We start from the raw sequence: 27,654 nt of genomic DNA, 5'->3' as shown, positions 1-27,654 counted from the left end.
ATTGGTTTGAAAACACATACCTCCATATTCAGGGATAGTTTCACCTTGGTACACGTGATAATAATAAACTAAACTATAGCGTGGTAAAGAAGGTGTATGGCAAGCTTGTCTTCATTAACAACATCTGGAGCTTTGAATATGTAATTTAATAAAAATCCCCATGATGACAGATTATGGAGAGGGTGCGTAATATTGAAAGGAATGGCCTAATGTGATATGGAATACATGTATGAGTGAATTTAAAATGTAGCTGCAGGAAGAAGGTGGATGATTTTGAATGTTACTATCCTGATGCCTAATTTGGGAAGCAACAGTACTGTGAGACAATGGGTGTTTTTTTTAATGTTGAGACGATGAAGTAAATAATGGTTTCAAGATTGACAATAGTGCAGCAGAATATTTAAGGACATTTCAAAAGGAGTTGGTGGGTGAAGGAGCTACTAGTCGCTAGAATTGTACCTGGCTAACTGGAGCGTGGCTGAAACAAAGCCTATTCATTACATTTTAAATACAGTGTAGTTATAGGGGGAATATCCAAATAAAATAACCAGAAAATTGAGTCTTGGAGAAATGGCATAAACTTATTGTTCTGAATAATTCCACCCTCCCTTCCCTGTGATTCACAACTGTAACTAGGATTTACTGGTCACTATAATCTGTTAATTTCTCTCTTCTTCACCATTTTTATCAATTCCAATTCAAAGTGATTGTTCTGCAATTTACCATCATTCTGGAGCCCCAAAACTTTTGATCTTTAATTCTCTTTAAAGTATGTTTTGTAAACAGTGAGTAACAACGCCCATCAACATGTGGACTTTTTATTTTAATGTCTACCCAAGTGTCTGCCTAGATACGAGATCTATTGTGAATGTGCATCATTCCCAAGCATTTAACCATTCTGTTGTCTTACATTTATTGAAATTGATGACGGTTTGGATGTAGTAAATTAAATGCATGATTTTATTCTACTGCAGATTAATCTAATGCCGCATGACCTCATCACTCAGTTGCTGCGGGTTCTTGCTATAGAAACCAAGCAGGAAAAGGCCATCATCAATGCAGACCCAACTGAGATTGCACTTAGTGGCCTGGAAGCTTTCTCCTTTGACTATGTGGTGAAATGGCCATTGTCATTGATTTTAAACAGGTGAGTGGTTTTGTCCAACTACACTGTAACATGCAAACCTATCGCCAAACTCATTCTGCTTTGGTCTATTCATCTGGCTAAGTCCTGTATGAGCAAGTGTGGATGTCTGCTATTGTTGAAGCTGTAATTTAATGTTAGAAGATAACTTGATATCTGGAATTTCACCAGCCTCAGTAAGGAAATGCTGTTTGTCAGTTAGGAAGCAATGTCAGACCTGTACCTGATTGGTGTTGCTTGGGGTGTTCCACACTGTGACACTGAATTAACAGTGAAACATCACATTAGTGTGCTTGCCCTGACTCTAAAGCTGAACGATCACAATGCACTAAAATCTAGACTAATAATTTCTGCAGCCCTTTTGTCAATGGCATCTTGCAGCATGAATTTTAATCATCGTACGCATCTGCTTCATCAGTGGGACATTGAAGGTGCCATGGCACTGTTCAGATGCAAGCTTAGATTGTTCTGGTGTACAGGCTAATATTTCCTTGATGGTCATCACATATGTGAATAGTTGACCAACTGATGTATTGTTTTTGCTCTATACATAGATCACACACAGAAGAGTCAATTGCACCTCAAATTAAATCTGACCATGAATGGTGCTTTTTGACAATATGATGGGAAACTACAGTTCCCTTCATGGGAACAAGGAAGTCCAGTATGACTGAGTGAAACTATAAAATAAAATCTAATGTAAAAATAAAACCCCACTAAAAGTCATTTGAATAAATCCAATGTGTACAATATCAACCCTGTGTTTGGGGATTTTCCATTGATTGTGAGAAAAGTAAAATATAATTTTGCGAGCCATAACAAACAGATTCTTCTTTCTGCATTTAGCCCATTACAGACTCCAGCAATGATGGGAAAGCAGCCACTCATTGTCTGGAAAATGAGTTAATTTGATCTATAGAGAATAGTGCTTCATTCAACTATTCAGTCATATATGAGCAGCAATTTGGGTTTTTAAGGAATTATCGATGTATATATTTGGTTAGTAGATGTATAAGATCCTGGTTGTGAAGTAACATAGAAGCTTGTCAGAACGTTCTCATGGCTGTGGTATTCAGATTTATATTGACATCTTAATCACTGTTATTTAACAGCCATGACATCAGTGGAAAAGATTCACAGACCGTTGCCAGGATTTTCTTTTGACCACAGCCCATTACACTGACATTACAGCTCGCTGACTGATTTACAGGCAGGATGTGTCGCCCAGCTCACTGGAACCCGTCTGTCAGTGATCTTCTGTCTGACAGCAAGTTCACTTGGCAGAAGGAAAGGCCATTAAACGTACCTGAGAAACCTGGCAGTAAATGCTTACCTGGAATTGAACCTCATTAAATAAAGCTTGTGTACCGTGCATCTCACAGACTTTTATAGGATCGTAGATTTTTAGATATTTTAAGAATGTTTTGACTGCCTTAACAGTAATATCTTGAAGCTACATCAATACAGAAAGAGGATCAATTACTGCAGTGATTTAAACATTGTGTACAACAAAATGGTGTAGAAATTAGGTACTTGTATGGCACTTTTCATTTATTAAAGTACTGGAATTATTCATCTATTTTATTGTTACACTAGTTAGGAACTGAATTTTATTTTTCATTCATTGTTGGTCAAAAACCAGACAAAGGTAGAGATGATCTCTCTGTGAATAATTATTTGGAAAGTGTTTAAGCTCTCAAATTAAAATGACTCAACAGTTTCTATGACACATTGTCCAGATCTAACCATTAACAAGTTTACTGCTCCAGGCTGGCTTTGTGTTTTCTAATTTCCTACGGCCAAAGCTTTGTACTTTGGGCATCAGTGGCTTGTTTGTGGAGGACAAATGAAAGAATGAAGAATGTGTCGTGGCATGACATGCTTGAAGCGTGTTACAGACCTGGATCTTTGAGCCCGTGCCTTCAGAGCTTCTCTCACCTTGTACCATATCTTTGCACCGTTAACATTGCCATTGCTCTGTTGCTGCCGTGATTAAGCAGCTGTGTAGAAAAACGTACATGGCCTTGTGTGCTATCAATGAATCTCACATAAAGAGAGCTTTCAAATTCTCATCTCAGGTGGTGGAATATGTTTTGCATAAGAAATAATATCTGTATTCAAGAAATAAGGAAAACAAATATAATTTAAAATTATAAAACATTTATAAATCTTAAGTTTTAAATAGTTCTTAAACAACTTTATTTTTAATTTAATTCTGATCCCAACACAAATATTGGAGTGATTATGACCTATTAACATTAACTTATTTGTTTTGCAGTGGATTCAATCACTTTTTTAAGAGTGGCAAGATATTAGACAGGAAGAGCTAAAATAACGTTTTCTTGCACTTGAGTTTGATGTTCTGTGTGTTTAATTTGGATACATAACGCAGTGCCATAGTCGCACTGCAACGCTACGAAAAGGAGGCATTATGTAATTGCTGTGAATGTTGCCAATAAATATCTAATTTCAATTTCTAGAGTAGCATTATGTGAGCTCACTATTCATTTTCTTTCTCAATAGGAAAGCTTTGACAAGGTATCAAATGCTGTTCAGACATATGTTTTACTGTAAGCATGTGGACCGGCAGCTGTGTAACGTGTGGATCAGTAATACAGTTGCAAAACAGTATTCATTATACTCTGCGAGATGGTAAGGATGATTATTTGAGACAGTGCTCTCCCTGTATTTAACGTCTATCGTGCATTCTCGACATTTGTGGCATTTATGACACTGCCTGGAGCAGTGTATTGAAACAATTATGAACTCTGAATTTTTGCCAGTTCCGATCACTTTGAATCTGTTGTACAATCTATCAGTAGAACATTATAAATAAGTGGTATTCCTGAAGCGACCTGAGAATCAATTGAATTAAGTAAACTTGCCATATTATGACTCGGTGACTTTCACTTTGACAAAGCTCTCCTTTAACTTAGTGTAGGTTGTATCTCAAAAAAAATAGTGTTTTGACTAAAGGGAGTGGGAGAGATTTAAAAAATGAACGTGTGGATGTCATGTGAGTTTCTTTCTGTATTTTCTTTCCATTCTACATTAACGTAATATTTTGAATAACGTACAACTGATTGAAATCCACTTTAAAAATGCAGTACTTGTGTGAACATTTTGCTGCTTATGTGTACTGTAAGTTGAGAACCTTGCAGTATTTATTCAGCTAAAATATGTAATGAACTGCAACATCGTCTGAGCTAAGTGGAAGGAATGTCTCGTTTGTATGGCACTGTCGGGGGGTAACACGCTGTCATTTGTAGTCAAATTAAATAATTTCACCTATTAGACTACTAATACCTGTAATGGAAGAATTAAAGTTGTAACAGTCCTTGTATTAATATTAACTAGGTCTATGTTGTTTAGAATGTTCTCAATGTGAATTGTTCCCAGTTAGTCAGAATTCCAGTGAGCGTCAAACTTAATTTGCAAAACGTAAGCTTCTGGCACCTAAACTGTTACACTGTGTGCTTTTATAAAATTCTGAATTGATATCACTGAAGAAGAGCATTGATTGGAATATCTTGTTCTGTTTGGTATCTGATGGCACATTTGCCATCTCGGTCCAAAATGTTGTTCCTTTCTCCAAACATTAATCTGCCCTTGCACTGAAACATCCAGGCCCGTCGATCCAACTTGAACATGCCAATCAAGATGCTCAATGTAAACAAATCTTATAAACGCATATCCCTCTAAACCTTTCATATCCATCTACCTGTCCAAATATTTTAAAATTATTATTATTGTACCAGCCTCAATTACCTCCTGGCATCCTTTTCCATATAGTCACCACTCCCTGAATGGAAAAAGTTATCCCTCAGATTCCAATTATATCTTTTCCCTCTTACCGTAAAGTTACATCCCTCTTGTTCTTGATTTCCCCTTCCCCAGGAAAATGACACTGCACATTCATGCTATCCCCTTCATGACGTTATACACCTCTATAAGATCACCTCAGTCTCCTGCACTACAAGGAATGAAGTCCTAGCCTGCCCTCGAGTCCTGACAATATCCTCGTAAATCTTCTCTGCACCCTTACACTTTGACATAGGCTTCAGATCCAGGTGGAAATGCCACCACAGTATCCTGCTTCACTGCAGGTGATTTGTATAACTTGCATAACTCTTTACAAGCTTAGCTTCTGAACAACCAGCTAAGGGGAAGAAAATGGTAAATTTGAATTTAATGTATAAGAATGGTGCAAGATTAATTTGAGGAAATTATGACTGGGGACCAAAGCTACTCCCCTGACTGTTCATAACCAATGGGTTTTAATTAGGGTTTTCAAGTTCAGGTGCCAGAAGCTCACTGTAACAATAATTTTATATTTTTAGGTTTGCTGCTGCTTTCACCTTGAGACAGCGAATGCTGAATTTTGTGCAGAACATTCAGTATTATATGATGTTTGAGGTTATGGAACCCAACTGGCACATCATGGAAAATAATTTGAAATCGGTAAGCAATAAACAACTTTAAATTGTAGTCATAGAGTCATGCAGCGTGGAGATGGTCCCTTCGGCCTCACACATCTATGCTAGACTAGATGTCCCATCCAAGCAGGTCCCAGAGAGTCAGAGAGAAATTAGCTGACATTTATTTTGGAAACTTCCCTCTTGCCAAGTACTTTGTTCCAACTATTCCAATATAAAGTATGACAAGTTGACTTAATGTCTGCTGCACTCCTCTTGATGCTGTGGGACTGCTAACTTCTTCAATGTGGAAGAGATTACTTTGGCATTTTTTCCAGTTATAATCATGAGCTAAATTACATTAGCAAATATAAATGAACGGTTATTGAAAGCATTTGAACTAATGAATACTCTGAATATGTTTTGTATTGTTTCCTTTCCTACTGTATCTCTAAACTAAACTAATCATAACTCAAATGTGGAAGACATTACTGTAGAGACAGATAATGAAATCAAAATGTATGCTAGTCATAGTTCTGAAATGTAATATGGTAGTTATTAAAACATTTAAATGCAAGAGTTCATAGTTATTCCCTAATAATGGTTACAGTGTGCATTCTCTTGATACATATGGAAGTATTTGTGTAAACATTTATCTTGAATTTTTTCACTGAATGCAGAGATTTTTGTTGTTACATTTGTTTTAACTCTTATCATTTTATCTATTTGTTTAAAAAGATAAGCAGCATGTGTTTGTAGTTTTATATTTCAAATCTAAGGGCGGGTATACGTATACGTTGAGAAGAGTGATTGGGGCTGAAGTATGAGGTGATTTGCTTTGAGACTCATGAGGATATGGTAGCATCATTGTTGAGAAGCGGTTTCCTATGTCTGGAGCATCTAGTGTTGGCGAGCATGGTCTATTGTACCGAATAAAAGTCGGACATTTGGAAGAAAAATTGCTTTAAGCAGAACACTGAATCTCTGGAGTTGTCTTTCACAAAGGGCTGTGGATGCTTGACTGTGGAATGCATTCAAAGCTCTTGTCAGTAGATCAGTAGGTCATTACTGGTATTGGGTAAATATGGAGTCAAATTGAAGTCAATATTTTATAGCTTGTATTCTTGTGTTACTTTGGATAGTGTGAAGAATGGAAGCGCTTCGGTTACAGTTACATTATGGTTGCAGTTGAGGAATTCACTCATTAGAGATGTTTTAGTCCTCAACGATCATAATGTAGACACATCGTACTTAACTAAAACTTTATACGCACAGACATTTGAGGCAAACATGCTGCTTCATAATTGATGCCATTTGTATTTTGTTAGGCATCTAACATTGATGAAGTTTTGAGCTATCATACTAGTTTCCTGGACAACTGTATGAAGGACTGCATGTTAACTAATACAGTGCTGCTGAAGATCTTTTCAAAGCTGATGTCGGTGTGTGTCATGTTTACCAACTGTATGCAGGTGAGCCAATGTCTATTCTATTGTACATAATCCTAGTCATTTAAGTGTCTATATTTGTGACAAAATACTGGAGTAACTCAGCGGATCAGGAAGCATCCCTGGAGAAAAGGAATGGGTGCAGTTTCGGGTTGAGACCCTTCTTCAGACTTGAGACCCTTCATCAGACTTGAGTTTAAGATTAAGATGCACGGGATTAACAGTGATTTATTCATATGCATTCAGAACAGGCTTACTGACAGAGGGTTGTGGTGGAGGGACAATATTCAGGCTGTACGTCTGAACAATGGAGTTCCATAGCATTCTGTGCTGGGACTTCTGCAGATGACACCAAGATTGCTGGAGGAAGGCTGTCAAAGTATACAGTAAGGCATAAATCAGCTGTAGAAATATGCAAAACAATGGCAGATGGAGTTTAATCTGAGTAAGTGTAAGGTGTTGCACTTGGGAGGTCCCATGTAATGGGAAAATATACAATTAATAGCATGACCCTTCAGAGCATTGATGTACAGAGGGATGTCTAAGTCCATAACTCCCTGAAAGTGGCAACGCAAGTAGATAGTGGTAGGTAAGGCATATGACATGCTTGCTTTAATAGGTCAGGGCATTGAGTATAAGAGTCAGCTTTATAGGCCTTTTGCTCGGCCACATTTGAGTATTGCATGCCTCATTGCAGAAAGAATGTGGATGCTTTGGAAAGGTCGTAGAGGAGGTTTACCAGAATGATGCCTGGATTAGAAACAGGGAGAGGTTGGGCAGACTTAGATTGTTTTCTCTGGAGCATCAGAGGTTGCAGGAAGACCTGATGGATATGTATCAAATTATGAGAGGCATAGATAGGGTAGACAGTCACAACTTTTTTCCAAGTATGGAAAAATCAAATACTAGAGGGCATCTGTTTAAGGCGAATGAGGCAAAGTTTAAAGGAGATGTGCGGGGCCATGTTTTTGCACAAAGAGCAGTTGGTGCCTGGAACATACTGCAGGGGTTGGTGGCTGAGGCAGATACAATAGGGGTATTGGAGACACTGTTGGACAGACATATGAATATGCAGGGAATGGAGGGATATGCGTTATGTGCAGGCAGGTAAGAGGTATTCTTGGCGTCAAGTTGGGCATGGACATTATGAGCTAATTGGCCTGTTCTTGTACTGCCGTTTAGTTTATTGTCACGTGTACCAAGATACAGTGAAAAGCTTTTGTTGCCAATCGAGCCGTTCACAGTGTACAGATACATGATAAAGGAATAACATTTAGTGCAAGGTAAAGCCAGCAAAGTCCAATCAAATGTGGGAGGGTCACCACTGAGGTAGAGAGTGGTTCAGGACTGCTCTCTAGTTGTGTACTGTCCTCTACCTTCATACCTCCATGTTCTATTCTCAGAAGTTTACTCAGAGCATCAAGATTGACAGTGAGATGATGCGCCTGACCCTGGAACACGGCACAATGAAGGGGCCGCCCACTCAGTCCGAGCGGTCCGAGGAGGTCGAAAAGAAACGACTGACCAAAAAGGTGAAAGACCCCCTGTGTGTGTGTGTGTGGTAACGTTCCTGCTGTGTGTGTCTGTGTTGGTAACGTTCCTGCCTGTGTGTGTGGGTTGGTAACGTTCCTGTCTGTGTGTGTGTTGGTAACGTTCCTGCTGTGTGTGTGTGTGTGTGTGTGGTAACGTTCCTGCTGTGTATGTGTGTGTTTGTGTGTTGGTAGCGTTCCTGCTGTGTGTGTGGTAACGTTCCTGCCTCTGTGTGTGTGTGTGTGTGTGTTGGTAACGTTCCTGCCTGTGTGTGTGTGTGTGTGTGTGTTGGTAACGTTCCTGCTGTGTGTGTGTGGTAACGTTCCTGCTGTGTGTGTGTGTGGTAACGTTCCTGCCTGTGTGTGTGTTGGTAAACATTGCTGCCTGTGTGTGTGTTGGTAACGTTCCTGCCTCTGTGTGTGTGTGTGTGTGTGTGGTAACTTTCCTGCCTGTGTGTGTGTGTTAACGTTCCTGCTGTGTGTGTGTGGTAACTTTCCTGCCTGTGTGTGTGTGTGTATGTGTGTGTGTGGTAATGTTCCTGTCTGTGAACATTCTGCCACAGATATTTTGTATTGAAAATGCAGTAACCAATTAAAATGGAATGACGTATTACAGTTGTTATAAAAGAACACAATCTCTTTGTCCTTGGTATTGGCAATTTAAATACATCCCAATAGAATGAAGTGGTTCTTTGTAAATATCATTTTGTAATAACAGCCCTTTGTGTTAATCAGTACACACCTACAGAAAACAGTTGTTTTATCCATTGACCATATAACTGGGCGGCTGTTGTGGGAAATGAGAATGTTAACAGAATGTACTCCTTGAAGACCAGGGGAATACAGAGGTTGATTTGTAACTGGGAGCACTTGATGCTGACAGTGGGCCTTGGTATCTAGAACATTCTACAGCATGTGATTCCATGGTTTCCCTGAGTTGTGTTCAGTCATTCTGTTTGTGGCCAGATTAGAAGGCCAGTAGCCTCTGGTCCTGCTGGTCTGTGTGTGGGGTGCAGGGTCTAGTGTTCTAATGGCGGCTTGTTCTCAGTTTGCAGCAGAGCATATCGAGGCACTGCATTCAGCATCTGGGTTTGAGGGAACCATCAACACCTTTGACAACAACTTCTCTACCAATCTACTTGATCTGCTGGACAGATTGAGCGTTTCAAGTACGAATGACTGCGAGCACAGTATGATCAACATTATATACAGGTGAGGTGCTGGTACATGCTGCCTTCAGCTGCCAAGTATCTGACCAAGGCTATTGCTGCTGGTGAGGCTCTGGTACATGCTGCCTTCAGCTGCCACGTATCTGACCAAGGCTATCGCTGCTGGTGCTGAAGTTACATTGGTTTAATTATTCTGCCCATGAAAGAATAGGTGTATCGTGGGTTTAACACGGGGCCATTTGATCTCCCCATTCTGTTTTGTTTTTGAATAAATCTATAATCAGTTAGTTTTTATGAAGATCATAGTTCAGAGTTAACGGAATCAAGTTGGTTTATTCTGCCAGATGCTTCTTGCAGTTGTTCCAGGAGTCCACTCCCACTTCACTGCACATTCTCCATTCGGTTTTACAGTAACTTGCAGTAATGATTTAACCTTTAAATGTTTGCAGAAAATTCATCCTTCTACCACACTCTGCATAAGTGTTTTAAGTCCGCTCTCCTTTAGTAATTTCTCTCATTAATATTAATGAATGGTGTAAGGTGTAGGCAGCAATTCTCTCCGTGTATCCAGCACTTAGTATCTCCACGTCACACTCAGGGGAGTGTCTATTCATGCTTTCCTGGGGCAGGAACAGAAACATCTGGGCATTACTGCAACACAGTAGTGATGAATATATTGTATGTTAGCTGTCTGCACACTCAGGTTGCTGAAAGCATCCCCTGGTACTATTTGTTAAAGAAATGCAATTAATATCCAATGCCCAGGCCAAGATTTATGCCTCAATCAACAATAGTAAGAGCCAATGTTGTCGCATTGCTCCATGTGGGAGATGCCGTGCAGATTGACAAAGGCATTCTATGCCCCACAGGTATCTTATTTATGATTTATGCAGAGTAAAGGCTGTGTAGTTCCAGCCCACCAATGTGTTCCCCACGTGTGTGATGGATGGTCTGCCCAAGCTCACTGTTCCACCTGCTGGCAGCGTTGAAAGTGAATACACTGCTGTCTCTGCATTTGCCACTTGGACTTTGTGTAACACAGCCTCTACTGGCCCAAGTTGTCATCAGCACATGCCATTCAATGTCAGGCAGTTTGAAGAGCATTGTCCTCCACGTTAGCTGGGTTGTGACAATCTTTTAATTAAAATCATTAGATAATGTAATCTGGTCACCAAGTCAACAGAATGATGTTAAACTGGAAGGTTTTGCAGAAGAGACGCACAAGGATGTTACTGGGTCTGGAAGGCTTGAGTTCCACAGAGAGAGAGGCTGGGCCTGTCTTCCATGGAGCATTGGAGTCTATGGGATGACCATATAGCTGTACTGTATATAAAATCCTGATGGGCATGGATAACATGGATTGTTATTCTTTCCCAGAGTAAGGGAGTCTAAAACTAGAGGACATAGGTTTAAGGTGAGAGGGGAAAGATTTATTGTGAGCAGCGTTTTTGAAGGCAGGTGAGGCAGGTACAATTAGAATGTTTAAAAGGCATGTCAGGTATTTGGACAGGTACATAGATAGAATAGTTGTGAGAGATATGAGCCAAACACAGGCAAATAGGACAAGTTCAAGTGGAGATCCTGGATGGCGTGGGAGAGTTAGACTGAGCGGTCTGCTTCCCTGCTATAGAACTCTGGCTATTTTAACGGTTTTTGTCTTGTTCCATTGCAGGTTAGATTTTAATGGATTCTACACTGAGCGTCTGGAACGCATGTCAGCGGAAAGAAGCAAAGTGCCGGTGCAGCCAGGAGCTGTAGCAAGAACACCGTTACCTGCACAGTGAAATGTTGGCAACGGCTTGTAAATCTCCCATCCCATTCACCAATACGGCAAGGAATAATGTGTAATACCAAGCCTAGTACAAATAGCCACACTCTAAATAAGGTTCAAATATGTAATTAGATTATTTCAAGCTGTTGTGAATAAGATTCATTTGTTAATACCATGTCGGTTTGCAGCTAGCTCTGAAGAGAATAAGATGGAGTTATTTTTATGTACAGTCTGTGAAATGATCAGAGGTTGATAGGAATTCCAGCACCTGGGAAATGTTTACATCCCAGATAATCCATCCCTTCCTGCTTACCTTTTTCTGGAATGTCTTCCTGTTCTCACTGTGAGCATCGGGAAAGTAGGAGACTGAAGGAAGGGGGCAGAGAATTGTCTCGTCCTTCATTGTGAGAAGTCCTAGATCACTAGGTGGTGTCTGTATGTTGGCACCAAGAGGCAGGCAGGGTGAGGGTCATGTTGTGAAGTTTATAGCAGTGTTATGTTGTATTGTAGGAAGGTGTAAATGATGGTAGGTTTTATTTCCAAAAGCTGAAATGGAATATTTTCAATTTTTTTTTATTTTAAAGTCATAGTGCCTTCAATCATTTCACTTTATCTGAACATTGCACAGTTTTTTATTATCTGAAGTATAATCTGACTAACAAATGTGTAATAAATATTTCAGTATGAAATGCACCTAAACTGTAGCTTTGTGTCTTTTTCTTTTACCCATTGTTTCTGCTGTAAATGTCCTGTCTCCTTATCAGAAACTAATTAAATAAAGCAAACTTTTGCATACTTGTACTAAGCCAGATGCAAACTTTGATTGGAGGGTTTTCATCATTGATGTATAGGTTGTTCTACCATGTCACAAAACTTCATGCTATAGAAAATAGCATTACAAAAACAATGAAGTCAATGGGGAAAGGAGGGCGAGAACAAGAGGTTTCTCTGTCAGGAGTTTCAAACTATTGTTTTAATAGATGACGGTTTATTTGGTTACTGCAAGCTAAAGACGCTGTGCGTCAGTCTTCACAAGGGAAGACACCAGCAACGTGCCTGAAATTGCAACTTCAGGGAGCAGAAGTTAGTGGAGTTGCTATTACTGAGGAGAAAGAACTTGGGAAGCTGAAAGGTTTGAAGGTGGATAAGTCACTTGGAACAGATGGACTGCACCCCTGAAAGAGGCATTAGTGGTGATCTTTCATGAATCACTAGAGGCAATAATTGTCCTGGAGGACTGGAAAATTCTAAATCAAGAAAGGAGCAAGGCAGTGGGGGAAACTATAGGCCGGTTATCCTGATTCCAATGGTTGGTAAGATTTTAGAGTCCTTTATTAAGGATGAGGTTACTGAGTACTTAGAAGCACAGGATAAAATAGACCAGTCAGCATGGGTTTGTGAAAGGGATATTTTGCCTGACAAATCTGTTGGCATTCTTTGAGGAAGTAAATAGCAGGACAGACAAAGTGGATGTTGTTTACCTGGATTTTCAGGCGGCCTTTGATAAGATGCCACACGTGAGGCTGATAAAGAAGATGAGTGCCCTGGTATCAGAGGGAAGATACTAGCATGGATTGAAGGTTGGCTGGGTGGCAGAAGGCAAAGAGTGGGAATAAAGGGTTGGCTGCCAGTGGCTAGTGGTGTTCTGCAGGGGCCGCTACTCTTCACGTTGTGTATAACAACGATTTGGATGAGGGAATTGAATGCTTTGTGGCCAAGTTTGCAGATGATATGAAGATAGGTGGAGGGGCAGGTAGTGCAGAGAAAGAAGGGACTCTTCAGATGGATTTGGACAGGTTGGGAGAGTGAATAGAGAATGGCAGATGGAATACAGCATAGCAAAGTGTGGAGTCATGCATTTTGGGAGTAGGAATAAAGGCGTAGACTATTTTCTAAATGGGAATAAATTCAGAAAATTGACGTGCACAGGGACTTGGGAGTGACGGCGCAAGCTTCCCAAAAGGTTAATCGCAAGTTGAATCGCTAGTAAGGAAGACAAATACAATGCTAGCATTTATTTCAAGAGGACTACATTATTTAAAAAAACAGGGATGTAATGCTGAGGCTTTATAATGCACTGGGCAGACTGCATTTGGAGTATTGTGAGCAGTTTTGGACCCAACATCTGAAGGGGGATGTGCTGGCGTTGGAGAGGGTACGAGAATGATCCCAGGGATGATTAGGTTAACATATGATAGGTGCTTGACGGCTCTGGGTCTGTACTCGCTGGAGTTTAGAAGGAAGAGGGGGACCTCATTGAAACTTAACGAATAGTGAAAGGCTTGGATAGAGTGGTTGTGGAGAAGATGTTTCCAGTCATGGGAGGGTCAAGTACCAGAGGGCGCAGGCTCAGAATAAAAGGACGTACCTTTAGAAAGATTAGAAGGGTGGTGAATCTGTGGAATTCATTGCCTCTGGAGACCAAGTCATTAGGTATTTTTTAAAGTGGAGATTGACAGGTTCTTGATTAGTAAAGGTGTGGGATTATAGGGAGAAGGCAGGAGAATGTAGTAGAGGGGGAAAGATGAATCAGCCATGATTGAATGGTGGAGTAGACTGGATGGTTCAATGGTCTAAATCTGCTCCTGTGATTTATGCACTTGAACTACAACTGCAACTACTTGTTCCTCCACATGGTGGCAGTGTCCTCCACCCAATGAGTTAGCACAGCATTCAAGTCAAGTTAGACAAAAATGCTGGAGAAACTCAGCGGGTGAGGCAGCACTTATGGAGGGAAGGAAATAGGCAACGTTTTGGGCCGAAACCCTTCTTCAGACAGTTCCTTCTAAAACATTCGTCAAGTTTATTGTCAACTGCACGTTCTGTGGTAGCAGTGGGATAATTGAAGCCAGTCTCCAGACTAAATACTGTACACTAAAGCAATGAGTGTGAGGAAGTGTATGGAATGTTGGTTGTCTTTCAAAGGACTATACAGGCTAATTGAATATCAATGATATGAATTGCATTTACCTGAAGGACCAGTTTGGATTGAGCAAGAATTGAACTAATGTGGAATTGCCCCATCTTCCCACTGAGGACTGTAGACATCCCCGATCATTGTCCTATACAGGGACACATGACACATTGTCCTATACAGGGACACTTGAACTTGATCCAGACCCCCTGTGACAAATTCAATGTAAATCCAGAGTCCACGTTGGTCCAGGGTCCTTCCCTCTCACCACCCAACCTAACCAACCCTTTACACAACCATGGCTACTGTTTATGACCAGTGCCACTGGACAACCCAAACAATTAAATGCTTCCAGCCTACTCAACCTCTCCCTGTAGCTCAGACCCTCAAGCCCTGGCAACATCTTCTCTGTCCCCTTTCCAGCTTGGCATCTGAGCTGAACACAATATTCTAAATGGGGCCTCACCAACGTCTTGTACAACTGCAACGTGGCCTCCCGAATTCTAGACTCAATACTCTGGCTGATGAAGGCCAAAAAGCCTGAGGCCTTGTTGACCACCTTGCCTACCTGCGACTCGACATTCAAGGAACCATGCACCTGCACTCCTAGATTCCTGTGCTCTTCAGCACTTCCCAGAGCCCCATCATTGGTAGGTGTAGGTCCTGCCCATGTTAGACTTCCCAAAATTCAACACCTCACAGTTCCCTGTATTAAATTCCATCAACCATTCCTCAGCCCACCATGGCAATCGATCAAAATCCTGCTGCAAATGTTCACAATCATCTTCACTTTCTGCAAAACCACCCACTTTTGTATCATCATTGCCCTGTATGTTCTCATCCAAATCATTGATATGGATGAGAAATGGTAACGGGCCCTGAGGCCCACCACAAGTCACCGGTGTGACTAGATAACTGAAGGAACAGAGACATGAGGGACTGCAGGTGCTGGTTTACAAAACAAGACACAGAGTGCTGGAGTAACTCAGCAGGTCAAGTAACATCTCTGGAGAACATGAATAGGTGATGTTTAGGGTCAGGGCCATTCTTCAGTAGGACCTGCCTGTGCTCTCCAGAGTTGCTGCCTGACCTACTAGGTTCCTTTATCATCGTTATTTTGTTGCATATCTTTCGTTCATTGTTCTTTATCTCTCCACACCACCGTCTGTATCTCTAGTTTCTCGTATCCCTCCCGAACCTGTCTGAAGAAGGGTCTCCACCCGAAACGTCAACCATTCCTTCTCTCCACAGATGCTGCCTGTCCTGCTGAGTTACTCCAACATTTTGTGTCTACCTTCGGTTTAAACCAGCACCTGTAGTTCCTTCTTACACTGCTGTTAGATTATGTTATATGAGCAGAATTAGGCCATTGGGCCCATCAAGTGAGTACCACCATTCAATCATGGTTATCTATCTTTCCCTCTCAATCCCATTCTCCTGAAGACTGCAACAACCAGGTTCAGGAATAGCTACTTCCCCACAGCCATCAGGCTATTAAACCTGGCTCGGACAAAACTTTGATTATTAATAACCAATTATCTGTTATTTGCACTTTATCAGTTTATTTATTCATGTGTGTATATATTTATATAATGGTATATGGACACACTGATCTGTTTTGTAGTAAATGCCTACTATGTTCTGTGTGCTGAAGCAAAGCAAGGATTTCATTGTCCTATACAGGGACACATGACAATAAACTCACTTGAACTTGGACTTCCTGCCTTTTCCCCATAACCCCTGGCAGCCGTAGCAAGAATCGATCTATCTCTGCCTTTAAATTACCAATTGATTTGGTGTCCACAGCCTTCTGTTGCGATGCTTTGTCCTTTTGTGTATTAACCAGCATCTACAGTTCCTGCAGGTGAAACTTGGCTGGTGTCCGCTCCCGGACTCGCCCTCCCTCGCCGCTGATTGGAGAGTGTCACCACCGGCCGGCCGGCCCCCAGCGGGCGGGGTTGGTGGAGGAGCGGCGGCGGCGGCGGCGGTGGCCCGGGACGGGACGGGACAGGACACCCTCTCCTCTCCTCTCCTCTCCTCGCCGCCACGATGCGCTCGGCTCCCGGCACCGTCACCTTACTGCTAGCTTGCCTCGCCCTGGGTAAGTCATCACTGGGAACTCCACGACAACTTTTACCACCCCGGGTTGTTTTACATCTAAAACACCCATAGCAATGATCATGTTGTTGGAAATGTATAAACTATTCGTGTCCCACTCGGGTTGCCCGCTCCGTTCCCTGCGACCCGACACCCCATAGTTTGATGTATGTACTCAAAGATTAACTTTGCGCTGAGTGAGACGAGCAGCGGCTGAACTCTGGGTCCACGCGTTAACTGTCAGAGTTTACAATCCAGCGCCGCTGCTCCAGGCGTCAGACTCGAGTCACCGGTCACTCGCGAGGCTGGGAATCGATGTCTCTCTAGCCGGGTTGACCATCGCTGAAACAAAGGGGGTGGCGATTCCTAACCCCGACTCCCTCTCCCCACAGCCGCGTGTTCAAGCTACTCCCAGCTGCCTGGAGTCGAGCGCCATGACATCGTGAAGCCGCTTCTGGTCGACTCTTCCCCGAGGATGGAGAAGCGGCCACAGTCACAGGTGGGAACAAGTTCCGCAACCCACACCTGGGGAGGGGCAGTGGGCAGTGTGGTGTGTGTGTGTGTGTGTGTGTGTGTGTGTGTGTGTGTGTGTGTGCGTGTGCGTGTGTGTGTGTGTGTGTGTGTGTGTGTGTGTGGTGGAGCTGGAGACGTGAACGTGAGCAAGTGTAGGCTGGACACGGGGGGGGGGGGGGGGGGCAACTGGGCGAGACGGGTTTGGGTCTCACCTCGCTGGAGGAGGGGTGGGAGAGAGTTCCAGAGGTCACTTGATGGTGAGACATAGAACTGAACATTGAACAGGACATACATAGCACATAAAGCAGTTTTTAGAAGATTGAGGGGGGATCTTATAGAAACTTACAAAATTCTTAAGGGGTTGGACAGGCTAGATGCAGGAAGATTGTTCCCGATGTTGGGGAAGTCCAGAACAAGGGGTCACAGTTTAAGGATAAGGGAGAAATCTTTTAGGACCGAGATGAGGAAAACTTTTTTCACACAGACAGTGGTGAATCTCTGGAACTCTCTGCCACAGAGGGTAGTTGAGGCCAGTTCATTGGCTATATTTAAGAGGGAGTTAGATGTGGCCTTTGTGGCTAAAGGGATCAGGGGGTATGACGAGAGGGCAGGTACAGGATACTGAGTTGGATGATCAGCCATGATCATATTGAATGGCGGTGCGGGGCCGAATGGCCTACTCCTGCACCTATTGTCTATGTTTCTATGTTTAGAACATACAACATGGAGCATACAACATGGAGCATACATCATGGAGCATACAACATGGAACATACAACATGAAGCATACAACATGGAACATACAACATGGAGCATACAACATGAAGCATACAACATGGAACATACAACATGGAGCATACAACATGGAACATACAACATGGAACATACAACATGAAGCATACAACATGGAACATACAACATGGAGCATACAACATGGAACATACAACATGGAACATACAACATGGAGCATACATCATGGAGCATACAACATGGAACATACAACACAGAACATGAACACACAGCACAATGTTCCCCGTTGTGAAGCGTCACGCATTCAATGGTCTAAGCACCATTTTACGAACTGGACGCCTCCACGTGGTGGTTTTTATACCAGAGACGGACACAAAGTGCTGGAGTAATTCAGCGGGTCAGGCAGCATCTTGGGACTACGTTTCGGACCGGAACCCTTCTTCAGTCCCGACCCGAAGCGTCACCTATCCATGTTCACCATGTGCAGTTCCCTGTCTATGACCGGTGTGAACTCTGTCTCCCAGGGTGGAGGGTGCGAGACCGATGCCGGACCCGCACCGCTATGTTGCTGGAGTGGGCGGTGTGGACAGTGGCCGGGCCGGGTGGGGTGTGAAGTGAAGTGAAGCGAGGCGCAGAGTCTCACGGTGCCTCTGGTCCTTCCCGAAGCGGGCGGTCTCACAGACTGCACCAGGCTACCCCTAAAATACCGGCCCTCTGCACCCCGAGCCCTCCAGGGGAGGAGAGGAGGCAACAGGGGAGGAGAGGGCGGGGGAGAGGAGGTTGTTTCACGGAGTGCAGCAATGTGTGGGGTGACATCACTAACAAAGGTGCCGTGGCTTGGGACGGGGACGGGGGGAGGAGGGTGCCAGCGCCGGTGAGGTGCGGGGTTTATACCGGTTCCGTGGCCCCGCCATGAGCGCCTGGTCCCCGCCGTCGCCTCTAAGACTGACACTGATCAAAAGGAGCAGCTGAGAGTGCCCGGCGGAATGTCCTCAGTCGGCGGGTCCGGCAGCACTGGGGCCGCGGGCAAGACACGGATAAATGCTCCATCACTGGCTAACCTGCATTTCAGCAAAACCTTCTGAAGAAACTTTCACACCTGCAACTTGTTGGGCAACACCAGAGGAAACTTAATAGAATCTGTGTAGGAAGGAACTGCAGATGCTGGTTTACACCGAATATAGACACAAAATGCTGGAGTTACTCAGCGGGACAGGCAGCATCTCTGCCCCGTATTGTTATCTAGTGTTTTCACCGTGAAACTGTTGAGGAGAAAATTTGAGAGAGGAATTTGGGCTAAATTATTTAAAACACTTAGCAGATCGAGCTGCATCTGCAGAGAATAGTGTTGCAGATCAAAGACCAGCCTGTAGCTGTTCTGATGAAGGTGGTTCAGCCTGAAACGTTGAGTCCTCGTCTCTCTCCACAGATGCTGCCCAACCAGGTTTGCAGCATCTGCAGGTTTTCCTGTTTTCACTCGAGGGGGGAGGGCGATAGTTTGAGATATCCCGGAGTGAGAGTCTGTAGAAAGGCTGCAAATCTACGCTGCCTGTCCATGTTCCCCAGAGATGCTGGCTCACCGCTGAGTTACTCACACTCACACGGTTGGTTGGCTAGGGGAAGTCTCTCCACCGTGGAGCTGTGTGATGTCATTGCCCGCTTGTGGTCTAAGATTGCACAATGTATGGCCACGTTTGAAAGAGAAATAAACGCTTTGTGATTCCTCCCCAGGTTGCCTATCCAGCCAAGGTCAGCTACTCCATGCATCTACAAGGTCGAGAGGTCATTCTTCATCTGGAGAAAAATGAGTAAGATTGTGGCTTCCCCTCTCTCCCAACGTGGCTCTGAGAACAGGCATGCTTTGTGATATGGAGATGTTTTACGTGTTAGTAATATCCTGCTACCTGATGAGACAGGATTGTAGTATATGTCCAGACCCTTCACTGCAGCTGCGCTACATTTCACAGCCTATAACATCATATTCATAACATGAACATCCACCACAGTGACTCCTTCACATTCCTCACTGTCCTCCAGCGGTCGGGGGCCTCCAACCTTCCGTTGACGGGACGATCTTACTCCCGTAGTCTGCGGCGGGTCTCCGTGTCGGGGCCATCAGCTCCTGCATCGGAGGGTTCTCCTACCCCGATCTACCCCGGGTCGGGGCTAGTCGAAAGTTGTGCAGCTTTTGGAGTTTCTCGACATCGGTCCCTACCCGAGACTGCGAGCTCCTCGATGTTAAAGTCCGCTGGCCGCGGTTGGAGCGTCGAGCACAGGCCAGGGATCGGCTCCGATGGTCAGTCCACGTCCACGCGGTGGGGCTCAAAGTCAGTACCGAGCGAGGCCTCCAGCTCCATGATGTTAGGCCGCAGAGCGAACGGAGATACGATCCGCAAAACAATCGCATCTCCGGCAAGGTAAGAGATTTGAAAAAAGTTTCCCCCACATAAAACAAGTCCGAGAACATTAACACACACTTTTAAAACACACTAAAAACAACACAGAAAAAGACAGACAGACTAGGCGAGGCAGCCATCGAGGTGCCACCCGGTGGTATAAAACTAGCACTAGTTTGCAATAGATTTGCATTAGATCTATTGAATTTATAGAGGTGTATAAAATCATGATGGGACTAGAATGAATGCAGAGTCTTCCAACCCAGAGCGTGACGTTCTCTCCGTTACCAACTCCATTCTACAGCGGGATTTCTACCTCCCAGTTTCCAGTTTATCTAATGTGTAGGAAGGAACTACAGATGCTGGTTTAAACCGAAGATAGACACAAGAAGCAGGAATAACTCAGCGGGACACGCAGCACCTCTGGAGAGAAGGAATAGGTGACGTTTTGGGTCGCGGCCCAGAGCAGCTGTCTGACCCGCTGAGTTACTCCAGCTTTTTGAGTCTATTTCTAGTCTATTTGTGAGCTTCAACAAGGATATGTATTTTGAGTGTGGGAGAGGCACTTGCTTCAGTGTTCTTTGGAGATAAGTGGCTGAAAAGGAAGGCGGTTAGAAAGCAGGAAACGTGGTGGCAAACTAATTAGGGAGATCTAGAAATAGTCACCTGCCCACATTGTGGAAGAATTGCTGTTGCTTGGCAGGAGACGCTCAACATACTGAGAGGTCAGAAAGAACATCCTGCTTGGAACCTGGAGAAAGACAGAAAACCCTGAAAATACTCAGCAGGTTCGGCAGAATCTGTGGAGAGAGAAAGCGGTAACATTTCAGCTCTGGGAATCTGATTGAAAGATACATCATGGAAACAGGCCCTTTGGCCCGACCTGTTCACACTGGTTCTATGTTATCCCACTTTTCTATCATTGCATTGAAGGAGGCCGTTCGGTCCGTCGAGTCTGTTCTAGCTGTCGAAGCTTTCCAGCAGTTCCCCCCCCCCCCCCCCCCCCCCCCCCCCCCACCTCTTTCTCAGGCGGAGTCACACACGTGACCGCATCTCCAATCTGAATTCTCCAGACCTCTCCAACCATCTAACAGTTTTTAGACAAAAATGCTGGAGAAACGCAGCGGGTAAGGCAGCATCTATGGAGCGAAGGAAATAGGCAACGTTTTCGGTCGAGACCCTTCTTCAGACTGATGTGAGGGTGGGGGGTTGCGGGGACAGTGGGCTGAGGGAGAGCTGGGAAGGGGTGGAGAAAGCAGGGACCACCTGACATTGGAGGTCAATGTTAATACCGCTGGGGTGTAAACTGCCCAAGTGAAATATAAGGTGCTGTTCGTACAATTTATGGTGGTGCTCACTCTGGCCATAGAGGAGGCCCAGGACAGAAAGGTCAGATTGGGAATGGGAGGGGGAGTTGAAGTGCTGAGCCACCGGGAGATCAGGTTGGTTATTGTGAACCGAGCGGAGGTGTTGGGCGAAGCGATCGCCAAGCCTACGCTTGGTCTCACCGATGTAGAGCAGCTGACACCTAGAGTAGCGGATGCAATAGATGAGGTTGGAGGAGGTGCAGGTGAACCTCTGCCGCACCTGGAAAGACTGCTTGGGTCCATGGCCCACTGTAAATTGGAGGAGCAGCATCTCATATTTCACTTGGGCTAGTTTACACCCCAGCGGTATGAACATTGACCTCCAATTTCAGGGAGTCCCTGCTTTCCCGTCCCCCTCGGCCCACTGCCGTCGTTACCCCCCCCCCCCCCAGTCAGGAACAGACAGTGTTCTCCGCTGTTCCATTATCACTGAGACATCTCATCTCCAGCGCTCCACTTTGTGTTTCCACAGGGGATTGCTGGTCGGACACTATTCAGAAACACATTACCTGGAGAACGGGACAGAAGTGGTGGATTTCCCTCGCCTGCAGGTAGCTCGTCCCACTTACTGAATCACTGGCTTTGGAGAATTCACCTCCCGCCACATGTTAATGTGTGTGTGATTTCTCCCAGGATCATTGTTACTACCATGGGGTCATCGAAGGCATCGCTCGTTCCTCAGTCAGTGTCAGCACCTGCAATGGAATCAGGTATTTATTGTTGCCGCTACCCAGGTACGGTGACAGATTACTACCTGTGTGCAACCCGACCAAATACACACTTAGAGTACATGTACATGAGTATAGTACATGTACACGGGTACATATGTGTACATGAGTGCAATCATACCACTAGAGCAAAGGGAATATACCAGCGTGGTGAATGTAGTCGATGTACAAGTGGGAAAGTGATCTACCGATGACCTTCTCTGGAACCAACGGGATGGTTCACTTACACCTTTGGTCATTGGTGACCAACCCACACAGGAACCCTCTAGGATTCCACTCCACCCACCAGCTCAAGGCGATGAATCCTATTGGAAAGTCGAGGCACAGACTGACCCCCCCCCCCCCCCCCCAAATGTAACAATGTTGGTGGGAGATCATAGCCCCCTCGGCCAATACTTCCATACACAAACTCCATGGTGAGAGAGCCCTTTAAGATGCTGCTGTGTGCTGCAGCAGTGATGTGGAATGATTCTCCCCCAGTGCCTGGCGCCTGGGTGAAACCCCAGTGATAGTGACGCAGTCAGTACAAGGTACGAGTCGCCCACAATGTGCGGCACTTTGCCAGAACTGATACACAGTGAACAATAGAAATTGTCTGAAAAGAAAGCTTCATTCAGGGCATTACAGATCACGCAATGAAGCCCCCAGAGGCTGAACTGTTACATTGACAGAAATCTGCTCTGGATTTAAGGTGAGAGGGGCCAAGTTTAAAGGAGATTTGCAGGGCAAGTTTTTTACACAGAATCGTGGGTGCCTGGAACATGCTGCCGGGTGATGGTGGAGTCAGATATGTTAGTGGCATGTTAGAGACTTTTGGTTAGGCACATGGATATAGGGAATGGACGGATGTGCATTATGTGATGGTCTTGGCATCATTGTACTGTTCTGTGGGGCAGTACTGAACATGCTCCTTTGTTTGTGCTCTCTGTGTGTAACGTGAAGAGGTGTAAGCACACCGGTTGAGGTCACTCACTTCGATGGGAATGGTCCCGGCCACATCTGCTCCAACTCTCACTCGCAAAACTAATCTTCCTCTCCGCCTAAAACGAGCTGGGCAGTCTGTCAGGAGAATGTTTACTCACAGTATCACAAAGCATCACACAATGTATCAAAGTATCGTAATGTATCAAAGTATCACAATGTATCAAAGTATCATAATGTATCACACAAAGTCTCCTTTTATCTGCAGTTCATGTACTGCTTGGTATTGCACCGTAGGCTCTTCGGCCCTTTGTTATAAACCTATCCCATTATTCCCACTGATCCTGCATTTGTTATTTTCAACTAAATATCTGCAATCTCTATTAAATTAATTGTGATTAATTCTAGACAGTTTATAGCAAGGCTGGTGCTTTGAAACTCCTAAACCTCTCCTTCATGTCAATATGGTGAAATTCGGCATATTTTACAGCCACCGCATGAACTGCAGGTGCTGGGATCCTGAACAATACACAAAGTGCTGGAGGAACTCAGCGTGTCCCAGTCATTGGAGGGGGTGGACGGGCGGTGTGTGGATGGGGATGCATCTCTGTTTATCCATGTTGCAGTATAATGTGGATAAATGTGAGGTTATCCATTTTGGTGGCAAAAACAGGAAAGCAGACTATTATCTAAATGGTGGCCGATTGGGAAAGGGGGAGATGCAGCGAGACCTGGGTGTCATGGTACACCAGTCATTGAAGGTAGGCATGCAGGTGCAGCAGGCAGTAAAGAAAGCGAATGTATGTTAGCTTTCATTGCAAAAGGATTTGAGTATAGGAGCAGAGAGGTTCTACTGCAGTTGTACAGGGTCTTGGTGAGACCACACCTGGAGTATTGCGTACATTTTTGGTCTCCAAATCTGAGGAAGGACATTATTGCCATAGAGGGAGTGCAGAGACGGTTCACCAGACTGATCCCTGGGATGTCAGGACTGTCTTATGAAGAAAGACTGGATAGACTTGGTTTATACTCTCTAGAATTTAGAAGATTGAGAGGGGATCTTATAGAAACTTACAAAATTCTTAAGGGGTTGGACAGGCTAGATGCAGGAAGATTGTTCCCGATGTTAGGGAAGTCCAGGACAAGGGGTCACAGCTTAAGGATAAAGGGGAAATCCTTTAAAACCGAGATGAGAAGAACTTTTTTTCACGCAGAGAGTGGTGAATCTCTGGAACTCTCTGCCACAGAGGGTAGTTGAGGCCACTTCATTGGCTATATTTAAGAGGGAGTTAGATGTGGCCCTTGTGGCTAAGGGGATCAGGGGGTATGGAGAGAAGGCAGGTACGGGATACTGAGTTGGATGATCAGCCATGATCATATTGAATGGCGGTGCACGCTCGAAGGGCCTAATGGCCTACTCCTGCACCTAATTTCTATGTTTCTATGTTTGCTTTGTGTGGTGGTGCAGGGGGATTCTCGTGGCCGGGCCTGATGTCTACCTGATGGAGCCGCTGGCCGGTGCCGGAGTGGGGGAGCAGGCGGTGAACATGGAACACGCAGTGTACAGAGAACACGCGGTGTACAGGCAACAGCACCTGAGGATGAAACGTTCGACATGCAACACACGCAACCTCACGCTTTATGACAATGGCCCCAAAGTAGCCGCGCTCTATCAACCTCCAGCCACGGTAATTGTGCCTTCCTCCTTCACCCAACGCCGTGACCCTGGGGTACACACACACACACACACACACACACACACACACACACACACACACACACACACACACACACACACACACACACACACACACACACACACACACACACACACACACGCACACACGCACACACACACACACACCCTGCTGCTTCACTTGTTACTGGTTGCATTGTCATTGTCCTGTTCTCTCTGCAGAGATCAAGGCAACCTGCCCAACTCACCAGATATGTGGAGCTGTTCCTGGTGGTGGACAATGCTGAGGTGAGCTCATGCTGCCATTCGTGGGATCTTTAGCTGTGAGTTATGTTTAGTGTAGATATCTGGAAACCCAAAATAAAATGCAGGAGGTGCTGGGCAGGTCAGGCAGCAGCTGTGGGGAGAGAAGAGCTGGTGTTTCAGGCCTGACCTATCAGCACTGGCAGTTCAAATTACATTGCTTGAAACTTTTCATCTGAACTTTTCCCAAAGTTCAGAAATAAATTATTTAAACGTGTTGGGTTTTGTTTTGCGAACGTCTTCATTCTGATGGAAGGACATTGAGTTATTCTGTTAACACCTTCCTCAAGCGCTGACTGACCTGATGAGTATTTCCAGCAGTGATTCTCTATCCAGTAGAAATCCTGGTGGTTTCTGGACAAATGATTGCGGTGAACTCTGACAGATGTTATGACCTCTCGTTCTGGAGTTCCCTCCGACCCTTATAAACATCTGCAACCAATGTAATTACAAAGGACCAGTAGGTTACACGGTGGCGCAGCGGCAGAGCTGCTGCCTCACAGCGCCAGGGACCCGAGTTCGATCCTGACTACAGGTGCTGTCTGTGCGGAGTTTGTATGTTCTCCCTGTGACCGTGTGGGGTTTCTCCGGGTGCTCCGGTTCGCTCCCACATTCCAAAGACGACAGATTAGTTGGCTTCGGTAAGTTGTAAATTGTCCTGGTGTGTAGTTAGTGTCCAGGGTGATTGGTAGTCGACACGGACTCAGCAGGATGAAGGACTTGTTTCCACGCTGTATCTAAAAGTACAGTGATGTGAAAAGTGGGGTGATTCAGGGACAAGTTATTGACCACGGAGTAGTTTGTACCCTTCTGGTCAACATGCTAAAGGACAGGCAGGTGTGGTTGTGTCGGAGAGAGTACGGAGAAGATTCACCAGGAGTGCTTCACTGATTCACTGCTTTGCTCAGACTCTGGTCTCTGTGCCAGGTTCCCGAACACTTAGTTTCACATTATTAACCAGAGGAATCTTTTTCATTTCAGTATAAAAGGTTCAACCACGACATGCTGACAATCCGGCAGCGGATGATCGAAATAGTGAATCATGTGGACAAGGTAATGTTTGTTTTACCATCAACCCTAACCAGACATTAGCTGTAAACTGGGAACCCCTGCAAATGTGTGTGTCGGGGAGTGGGTGGAGGGGAGAAGGGGATTGGTTGGAAGGGGAGGGCGGAGTCTGCAGTGGCCCCCAGGGTCAGTGACACACTGTCTTGGCTGGCAGCCTCCCCCTGCTTGACCAGTCCCCCTGCTTGACCAGTCCCCCTGCTTGGCCAGTCCCCCTGCTTGACCAGTCCCCCTGCTTGACCAGTCCCCCTGCTTGACCAGTCCCCCTGCTTGACTAGTCCCCCTGCTTGACCAGTCCCCCTGCTTGACCAGTCCCCCTGCTTGACCAGTGTCTCCCCCTGCTTTGACCACTCTCCCCCTGCTTGACCACTCCCCCTGCTTGACCAGTCCCCCTGCTTGACCAGTCCCCCTGCTTGACCAGTCTCCCTGCTAGACCAGTCTCCCTGCTTGACCAGTCCCCCCGCTTGACCAGTCTCCCCGCTTGACCAGTCTCCCTGCTTGACCAGTCCCCCTGCTTGACCAGTCCCCCTTGCTTGACCAGTCCCCCTGCTTGACCAGTCCCCCTGCTTGACCAGTCTCCCTGCTTGCCCAGTCTCCCTGCTGTGTGACCATTCCACACTGCAGCCCCCTGGGTCAGTCTGTGCCAGCCACACCATCTCCACCCTGTTGGGGACCAGCTCTCACGATCAATGTCTGGAATCTCCTGATTTAACTCTGCCAAAGATCCTCAGACACAAATATTCTTCATCTTCTCCCAAATCTCTTGGTTATATCCCTGGTTTCAATAAAATATTCCATTAAAGTTGCTGTTTAAAGCTGCACGCAGTCATTCATGAACAGATTTTGGATTCTGTCAAAACACTATCTCTACCGTTGTCCCTTTGATCCCTCTGGGAATGTTGGGAACGTTGGTGAATCTTTCGAGGCAAAACTGTATCAGTGAATCTGCCCCTTTTAAATTTTTTTGAGTTACAACAAAAATCTACCAGGATGGTAATGTTTTTATATTTTTTGAACATTTAACAAGCTGGTTCAGTAAATTGTGCGTCTCTTGTAATGCCACCTTGCCCCCTCTCTCTTTAGCTGTACAGGTCGCTCGACATCAGAGTGGCTTTGGTGGGACTAGAGGTCTGGACCAACGCCGACAAGATCACCATCAGCTCCAGTCCTGACAACACTCTGGACAACTTCCTGAAATGGCGGGGCACGGAACTTCTCTCCAGGAAGAAGCACGATAATGCTCAGTTGGTCACGTACGTAACTCCTGTCTGTTTGGTAAAGTAGATCGGCAAGTCTAGCCTACATGACCAACATCACCCACTGTCACAGTATGTTACAAAGCCCCCAACCACAGAATTAACAGGGAGCTGATCATTACCTGGTGAGAGAACAAGCTAAGGGGACTGGGAGTTGGCATGGGCTGAACTG

At 44.9% G+C, this 27,654-nt stretch overlaps 2 protein-coding genes across 2 annotated transcripts in view; both read left to right on the top strand.

Moving 5' to 3' along the window:
* tubgcp2 (tubulin, gamma complex associated protein 2) overlaps window positions 1–12,273 on the top strand; it is a 28,017-nt gene extending 15,744 nt beyond the window's left edge. Inside the window, exons 12-18 of the mRNA XM_055661594.1 lie at window positions 975–1,147; window positions 3,668–3,796; window positions 5,485–5,605; window positions 6,888–7,031; window positions 8,411–8,539; window positions 9,585–9,748; window positions 11,378–12,273. Coding sequence (XP_055517569.1) covers window positions 975–1,147; window positions 3,668–3,796; window positions 5,485–5,605; window positions 6,888–7,031; window positions 8,411–8,539; window positions 9,585–9,748; window positions 11,378–11,489 — 972 coding nt within the window. The 3' untranslated portion in view covers window positions 11,490–12,273. The remainder of the gene's footprint in view (window positions 1–974; window positions 1,148–3,667; window positions 3,797–5,484; window positions 5,606–6,887; window positions 7,032–8,410; window positions 8,540–9,584; window positions 9,749–11,377) is intronic.
* A 4,059-nt stretch (window positions 12,274–16,332) lies between these two features.
* adam8a (ADAM metallopeptidase domain 8a) overlaps window positions 16,333–27,654 on the top strand; it is a 32,590-nt gene continuing 21,268 nt past the window's right edge. Inside the window, exons 1-9 of the mRNA XM_055661593.1 lie at window positions 16,333–16,491; window positions 16,880–16,986; window positions 19,482–19,558; window positions 21,986–22,064; window positions 22,147–22,223; window positions 24,631–24,850; window positions 25,081–25,146; window positions 26,143–26,214; window positions 27,310–27,479. Coding sequence (XP_055517568.1) covers window positions 16,440–16,491; window positions 16,880–16,986; window positions 19,482–19,558; window positions 21,986–22,064; window positions 22,147–22,223; window positions 24,631–24,850; window positions 25,081–25,146; window positions 26,143–26,214; window positions 27,310–27,479 — 920 coding nt within the window. The 5' untranslated portion in view covers window positions 16,333–16,439. The remainder of the gene's footprint in view (window positions 16,492–16,879; window positions 16,987–19,481; window positions 19,559–21,985; window positions 22,065–22,146; window positions 22,224–24,630; window positions 24,851–25,080; window positions 25,147–26,142; window positions 26,215–27,309; window positions 27,480–27,654) is intronic.

Source organism: Leucoraja erinacea, chromosome 34 (assembly GCF_028641065.1).
Source record: "Leucoraja erinacea ecotype New England chromosome 34, Leri_hhj_1, whole genome shotgun sequence".
Lineage (NCBI taxonomy): Eukaryota > Metazoa > Chordata > Chondrichthyes > Rajiformes > Rajidae > Leucoraja > Leucoraja erinaceus.
Note: the sequence above shows the minus strand (reverse complement) of the source record. Positions and strands in the feature narration are given on the sequence as shown.